At 55.8% G+C, this 7,434-nt stretch overlaps 1 protein-coding gene across 1 annotated transcript; it reads left to right on the plus strand.

Moving 5' to 3' along the window:
* The first annotated feature begins 936 nt into the window (after positions 1-936).
* Positions 937-6,730, plus strand: Angptl4 (angiopoietin like 4). The gene is made up of 7 exons (XM_047531012.1): positions 937-1,449; positions 1,658-1,768; positions 1,899-2,013; positions 4,145-4,258; positions 4,895-4,990; positions 5,081-5,362; positions 6,073-6,730. Exons 1-7 carry the CDS (start codon positions 1,114-1,116, stop codon positions 6,252-6,254), a joined length of 1,236 nt encoding a protein of 411 aa, XP_047386968.1. The 5' UTR covers positions 937-1,113; the 3' UTR covers positions 6,255-6,730.
* The last annotated feature ends 704 nt before the right edge of the window (positions 6,731-7,434 follow it).

Below are 7,434 nucleotides of genomic sequence, written 5' to 3' on the forward strand. Positions count from 1 at the left end.
ATGGGTAGGTGACGCCTGTGCTTTTTTTGTTGAATGAAAGCTTAGCCTTGTGGCAAGAACAGGATCCAGGCCCACAGGCTTGCTTGGGTCTTCCTTCGTCCCTCCCTCAGGCTCAGAGTGTTGGGATCTCTCCTCCTTCCAGGGAACTCCAAATAGGGTCTGGGCTGAGCGTCCTCTTGGTTGAATGAATGAATGAAGAGAAAGGGTGGAAGGGAGACCTTCCTTCCATGTGCCCTGAGTTCCTGCTTGAATATATGCAAAGCCCAGGACCCTGAAGGTCCTGGTAGAGGAGGCTGGTCAACAGGAGGGGAGGCTCTGAGCAATACAGGCCCAATCCCTGCCACTAAGGCGCTGGCAATTGGGGTGGGGCGGGAGGTCTGGACAAAACAGACGTTAATGAATCTCGTAAATATATCCACAATGACAAACCCTTGAGCGGGAAGGAGCGTGAGAGTTCTCCGACATCCCCGGGAGCGGGGAACCCCCGTCTGGGGTTGGCCCTGGAGATCACAGGAAGCCTCCGAGGCGAGGAGGTTTGAGGTACCCCGGACTCCCTGCCCACTCCGCGGAACTCAGGGCACCAGGGAGGAACCTCCGTGTCCTCTTCCCCAACTTCTGCCTTGGAGAGGGGTTCAGGAATGTGTGCTAGTCCCGGCTGATGCGAGCAACCTTTCCCCCACCGAACTGGGCGGGGCGGGATGGGGTCGTGGGGGAAGCGGCAGTCACGTCCCCCACGGTTCGCAGAGGAAGGCCAGCCACTGCCTGGCGCAGGGCGAGGGGAGCCAGAGTTTTGCAGCCCAGGAAGCTCCCCACCCCCTATAACCACCACACACAGGACCCCACCCTTGGCCGCTCGCCCCGCCCCCAGCACTCCCCGCGCCCCGCCCCCGAGCTCCCCCTCCCACTCCCGCACCCGGTTTATAAAAGAGGGCGTTGGGCGCTGCGGGGTCAAGTCGAGTCTAGCGGGCCTGAGGCCGAGGTCCGTTCCTTCCTGCTGCCTTCTGCACCCCAGCGAGTCTCCGCCAGGTTCCCCACGTCTCCAGCCCTAGCATTTCGAGCCACCGCGTCCCTGCACGGAGTCCCTGCGTCCCCACATCCAGGCCGACCAAGAACATGCGCGGCGTTCCGACGGCAGGCGCAGCCCTGATGCTGTGCGCCGCCACCGCCGGGCTGCTGAGCGCTCAGGGCCGCCCCGCGCCGCCTGAGCCGCCTCGCTTCGCGTCCTGGGACGAGATGAACGTGCTGGCCCACGGGCTGCTGCAGCTCGGTCACGGGCTGCGAGAACACGTGGAGCGCACCCGTGGACAGCTGGGCGCGCTGGAGCAGCGCCTGGACGCCTGCGGGGCCGCTTGCCAGGGATCTGAGGCGTCCTCCGAGCCCTCAAAAACCCCGGAGAGCGTGGTGGCTCCCGGCGGCGAGGCGGTCCCCGAGACCCTCCGTAGCTTGCAGGTACCGGTGCCAGCGCTAGCTCTTCACGCTCTTGTGACTCCCTTTCTGGACTGGAAGTGTGTGGGTGGGAAGGGAGAGCACAGCCAAGGTCTCTGGGCACCCTACCGGGGACTCAAAGGACGGACATTTGGAAGGATGGCTGGGTGGATGAAAAAGGAGGTTGGAGATACAAGGATGGGTCCTCACCAAGATTTGCACCCCTCCCCAGACGCAGCTCAAGGCTCAGAACAGCCGGATCGAACAATTGTTCCAGAAGGTGGCCCAGCAACAGCGACACCTGGAGAAGCAGCATCTGAGAATCCAGAATCTGCAGAGCCAGGTATCCTAGGCCTGGCCCTGGTGGCGGGAGAGATCACAAAGCTGGACCTGAAGGTCCCATCGTGGAGCCAGGCAGGTCAGGCAGCTGAATCAACCCACCTGACACCCTCCCTCCTCCTGTCCTGTTCCAGGTTGGCCTCCTGAACCCCACACACCTTGGCAATGTAGTGACCAAGCCTGCCAAAAGAAAGAGGCTACCCAAGATGGCCCACCTTGGGCTGGAGCACAACACCACCCGCTTACACAGTGAGTGTCTGGTCCTTGTTGTCCTCTGGCAGCTTCCCCTGCCCCTTCCTTTGCCATTCCTGTTCCCAGCCCCTTTGTCAGGTTCACCTTAGTAAGAAGGAGAGGTTCTGGTCTTGGGTCCCAGCTCCTGAGGGTGATGGCAGCACCTCCTTCCTCAGCTCCCACCCACCCAGTCAGGCCACTGCACCCCTTTTCCCAGCAAGCCAGAAGGCTTTTCCTGAAATCCTGCTGGCCACCACCTGGAACCAGGATTGGAAGAGATACCATAAGGAACATCAGCTTCAGGGGTGTTGGAGACAGCAGTATGGCTCAGGAACACCATCCTGAAGGGTAGAACTTCATGAGAGGGTGTGATAGATGAGAAGTGCCAGGCAGGGGTTTCTGAGGTTTGGCACCCCTCAGAACTCTTGTGGAATGAATCAAGAAGGGGAAACCAAGGCAGACTCTCCCCCGCCCCCCGCAACTCCCAGGCCACACACTGACTCTTGCATCTTACAAATCCAGGGCTCCTGGTCCCTCACACCCCTTCTGTCACACACACACACACACACACACACACACACACACATACACACACAAAACAGACTTTTCCTTCCATCACAAGCGTTAGGTCCTTTATTGTGTATGTCCCAAGTTCCCCCCATCTCAAAGAGCAACACATGTGTGTGTCTGACACAGGCCCAGTTCCCACCCTAAGTTCACAGCCATGCTGTCACCCTGCCCAGCATCTGTGACTGTCTACAGCCAACTGGGTGAAAGTGTGGATCCTCCGTTTCACTCCCTCCGCTAGTTGCTGGCTTCCAGCCCTGCAGTGTTGAGGGCTCCCTTGCTCCCCAGACTCCTTCGCTCTTCCCCCACACGGGGCTGGCATTTCAGCATGGTGAGGGTCCCAGAGAGCCCTCCCAAACCATTCTGTTAGCATGAGGGGTTTCTGAGGCCAGCAGGCACAGGTCCAGGCTGGGAGATGTGGTGGAAGAGAAGGGGGGTGTGCGGTGTGGGTTTAGGACTTCCAGACTCAGCCTGGCCAAGTCGGGGAAAGTTCAGAGCTTGGAGAGACAAACAGCTGGAGCTAATGGAGACCACATTGGTGGCTTGGCCTCATGCCTGTCCTGATTGGATGAGGGGAAAGTAGGGGAAAGGGGAGCTGCCCGAGGGGCCGGAAAGTGTCCTTCCGTCATCCTGGGCCTGCCCCTGTGCTGCAGCAGTGTGGACGGTGTGGACACCGTCCTGGGTCCTGGGTCTGCCCCTCCCCCTGGCGACCTTTCCTCTACTTTCCAGGCTGGGATGGGTTGGGCTGGGGGCTGACCTTCCCCAGTCTCCATGGCTCAAGGCCATGTTCCTTCTCTCCCCTCTTCTATCTTCCTTCTTTTCTCCTCTATCCTGACCCCTCTTCCCCTAATAGCTGGGGCCCTAGGCAAAGCCTCTGTGTCCCTAAGCCTCATTCAGTTGTGATCGGTGTCCCCCTGGCATGAGCTGAGAGCCCTTTTGCTCAGCTTGGCTGGGCAGCTGCCTCCCACCCCTTCCAACTCCTGCAATCATTCATTCACGGAGTCTTCGTTGAATACCTGCTGCAGGCTAATCGCAGGGTGGAGGCAGGTGCTATGGACAGAGCTCTTCCTTGTCCCTGGCCGCATGGAGCCCCCACTCAGTTGGGGGAACGGGGCACCACCACCGGATGACCCCAGCATAGGGAGTGGGAAGGCCTCTGTGCTCATTTTGGGAGTTCTAGTCTGGTCTCGGGGGAGAGAAGGCATTCTTGTGGAAACTGGGCCCCACAGAGGGGACTGAGGGAAGAGAGCCCCAGGCAGAGGGACCAGCATGTGCAAAGTCCCTGTGATACAAGGAAGGTGGTGGGGAAGAGAAAAGAAGCCGATTTGGCCAGGAAGGGTAGAGGTGCAGCGTGGGAGGAAGGAGCATGGGTACAAAGGCTGCTCCTGAAGTGCCTTACAGATGACACTGGGAAGACCATAGGGAGCCATGGAAGAGTTTAGGCAGATGTAGGGAAGAGTCATGAAAGCAGGATTGCCCCTCCCCTATTCATCATCCACTGCCCAGCCCTCATCGTGAGCTTGCCTCCTGAGACCTCAGGGGCTTCTATCCTGCTTCACCTCCTCCTCCCATTTGCCCTCAGGACTGCCCCGGGACTGCCAGGAGCTCTTTGAAGAGGGTGAGAGACAAAGCGGACTGTTCCAGATCCAGCCTCAGGGGTCCTCACCTTTCCTGGTCAACTGCAAAATGACCTCAGGTAGGCTGTGCTAGCCTGCCAGGGAGCCCTCTTGCCATTCATGGACCCTGGTGTCTTTCTCTAAAATGAATCCCTGTGTAGGTCAGTGTAGACATGAGCTCAGCATCCATAACACCTCGGGTTCCATCCCCAGCGCCAGAAAAAAATAATAATAATAATGAAAACGAAGCTCTTTCCCCACTGCAGTCAACTGCAAGCTCAGAGTTAGGTTCCTGTGGTTACTGCCCCTGCCTAGCAGGGAACGGTAGTGCATGACTGTAATCCCAGCTACTTCAGAGGCTGAAGCAGAAGGATCACAAGTTTGAGACTAGCTTCAGCAACTCGGCAAGTCCCTGTCTCAAAATGGAAAGGTGTGGGGATGCACCTCACTGGAGTGTCCTGAGTTCAATCCTTAGTATCATCAAAAAAAAAAAAAAAAAAAAGTTATAAACCCCGCTTTGCAGAGACCCGAGATCTGACCTGAGTCCCCTGCCTGCTGACTAGCCCACAGCAGTCATCCCTCTGCCTCACCTTCCTCCAGTTCTCCTGGGAGGAGTGAGGAGAATGTGACTCTCCTGGGTTTGGGGGTCTCAGGGTGGGTTGCCAGGGTCCCCTGTGAAAAGGGGCCTCCTGGTGACCTTGTGCCACTCTGGGCAGATGGAGGCTGGACAGTGATTCAGAGGCGCCAGGATGGCTCGGTGGACTTCAATCGGCCCTGGGAAGCCTACAAGAGGGGCTTTGGGGACCCCGAAGGTGGGTGTTTCCAGCAGGGCCAGAGGCAGGGTAGGGGAGGAGGGTCTGCGGAGGTGGGTGCCCCTCACCAGGCAGCCTCTCCCACCCTAGGAGAGTTCTGGCTGGGGCTGGAGAAGATGCACAGCATCACAGGGGACCGCGGCAGCCGCCTCGCGGTGCAGCTGGAGGACTGGGATGGCAACGCGGAATCGCTGCAGTTCCCTGTCCACCTGGGTGGCGAGGACACAGCCTATAGCCTGCAGCTCACGGCGCCTGTGGCCAGCAAGCTGGGCGCCACCACCATCACTCCCAGTGGCCTCTCCCTGCCCTTCTCCACGTGGGACCAGGACCATGACCTTCGCAGGGACCTGAACTGCGCCAAGAGCCTCTCCGGTAAGTGGACCTTGCCCGTACCCTGACCGGCCTTCTGCCCCGACGTGCATCAGTTTCCTGCCCCAACGCTCTCCTTATTTGCTGTGTGCTCCTGGGCTGCTTGCTGATTTCACTTCTGCAACCTCAGTTTCCCCATCTTTGAATGGTGCTCACTCGGCAGGATCGTTAGGAAAATCCAATGAGACTTTTTGGGAGGGTGGCTGGCATGAGGCAGTACCACCAAGGCAACCCTTGCCTTGTTCTTTTGAAATCAGAGACAGAGTCTGGATTTTGTGAAGTAAAACGTGAGATTATCTTCTAATGGGTCAAGAAAATGATGAAAAAAAATCTAAAAAAAAAAAAAAGAAAGAAAAAAGAAAATGATGAAATGTTGATCGCTTCATATGGTTCGAGCTAATACAAATTAATGCAACGCATGCTGATCGTAGAAAGTAATAAATATTAGCCTTGTGCCAGGAATAACAAATAACTGGCTGTGGTTACAGACCCTGAAAGCAGATCTGCTGTGATTATGGGGAGGGATGCCCAGGGCCCCTGAGATAGCTTTTGTCATGACCGTGGCTTCCTTGGAGCACTGTTTGACAATCACTGCCAGACTCTTCCCATTTAAAATGTGTAAAGTTCAAGGCCCAGCCTCACCCCCTACCCTATCCCCATCTCCATGGAGACCCAAAGACTTCACCAAGTCCCCTCTGCTCTGTCCGCCTCAGGTGGCTGGTGGTTTGGCACCTGTGGCCACTCCAACCTCAATGGCCAGTACTTCCACTCCATCCCACGGCAACGGGAGCAGCGTAAGAAGGGAATCTTCTGGAAGACCTGGCGGGGCCGCTACTACCCACTGCAGGCTACCACTATGCTGATCCAGCCCACAGAGGCTGTAGCAGCCTCCTAGCCACCTTGCAAGGGCCTGGTCCCAGGCTCTAGAGGACAGTGACTTTGGCTCTGGCCCAAGGACATGGTACTCTCTGCCCAGCAGGAGATCTAAGCAGGGGCCATCTGGAGCTTCAAAAACAGAGAAGCAGCCCACGACTGGAGAGGCCCCTTCCTGAGTTGGAGGCCGCCCACGCTACCCTGAGATCAGAGCTATGGGGCGCACACAGACCCTGGAAAACTGGGATAGAGGGGCATTGAGTCCCAATTCTCGCCCACCTGAGGAGTTGGGGACGCAGAGGGACCACTTGGGGCTGGCCAGGCCAGCCCTTGATGGCAGACTCAGTCACATTGACTGGCAGGGGTCAGGGCTCCCCGGGGCCCTGGAGGTCCTCACGGTGCTGTTGTGTGCGGGTGCTGTGGCACGAGCTGGCACCAGTGATGGTGTCTGGGTGGAGTCCACAGAATTCTTGGAATAAAAGCAACATTAGTACATTTTGTTCTTCTTTGTCCTTTGGTTTGTTTTAAAAAGTGGACAGTTTCAAAGTCCACATAAACATGTTCATAGGGTGGAGAACACGCTTTCAGGTCCCCTAAGGACGCACTGGTTATTCCTCCCACCTCCGACAAGCGAGTTCAGCTTCTTTCACTTATTACTTCATCATGTGGATCTCCCTTGTTTTTATCTTGAAAATTACAGAACAAAACCCTCATAGAGTTCAATCCCCCTGGAAGCAGGTAATAGAGAAAAGGAGAATCCTTTCCTGCTCATATTTAAGCATATGAATCATGATTAACCTTTTAATATCTTGCCAGTGGATAGAAATACAATGCATGACAACACAAACAAAAAATGCAATGTGTGCTGCAAGTTTACCTTTATTTTTTCTAGTAGCCATGTTTTTAAAAAGTTAAAAGAGCTAGGCGTGGTGGTGTATGCCTGTAATGCGAGCTGCGCAGGAGGTTAAGGCAGGAGGACAGCAAGTTCAAAGCCAGCCTCAGCAACTTGGTGAGGCCCTATGTAACTTAGTGAGAACTTGCCAAAATGAAAAATAAAAAGAAGGACTGGGGATGTGGCTCAGTGGTTAAGTATAGGGTTCAATCTCTATTACCAAAAATATATATATATACACACATATAAATATTTAGCATACATATAATATATAATATACATATAAAATATATTAAAAAGAAGTCGTAGT

This window comes from Sciurus carolinensis, chromosome 17 (assembly GCF_902686445.1).
Source record: "Sciurus carolinensis chromosome 17, mSciCar1.2, whole genome shotgun sequence".
Classification (NCBI taxonomy): Eukaryota; Metazoa; Chordata; class Mammalia; order Rodentia; family Sciuridae; genus Sciurus; species Sciurus carolinensis.

Excerpts from the sequence above, each read along its gene's own strand:
- Angptl4 (XM_047531012.1), top strand. The coding sequence starts at position 1,114 with ATGCGCGGCGTTCCGACGGCAGGCGCAGCCCTGATGCTGTGCGCCGCC. Across the intron at positions 1,450-1,657 it reads AGACCCTCCGTAGCTTGCAG|ACGCAGCTCAAGGCTCAGAA; the intron begins GTACCGGTGCCA and ends ACCCCTCCCCAG. Across the intron at positions 5,363-6,072 it reads CTGCGCCAAGAGCCTCTCCG|GTGGCTGGTGGTTTGGCACC; the intron begins GTAAGTGGACCT and ends TGTCCGCCTCAG.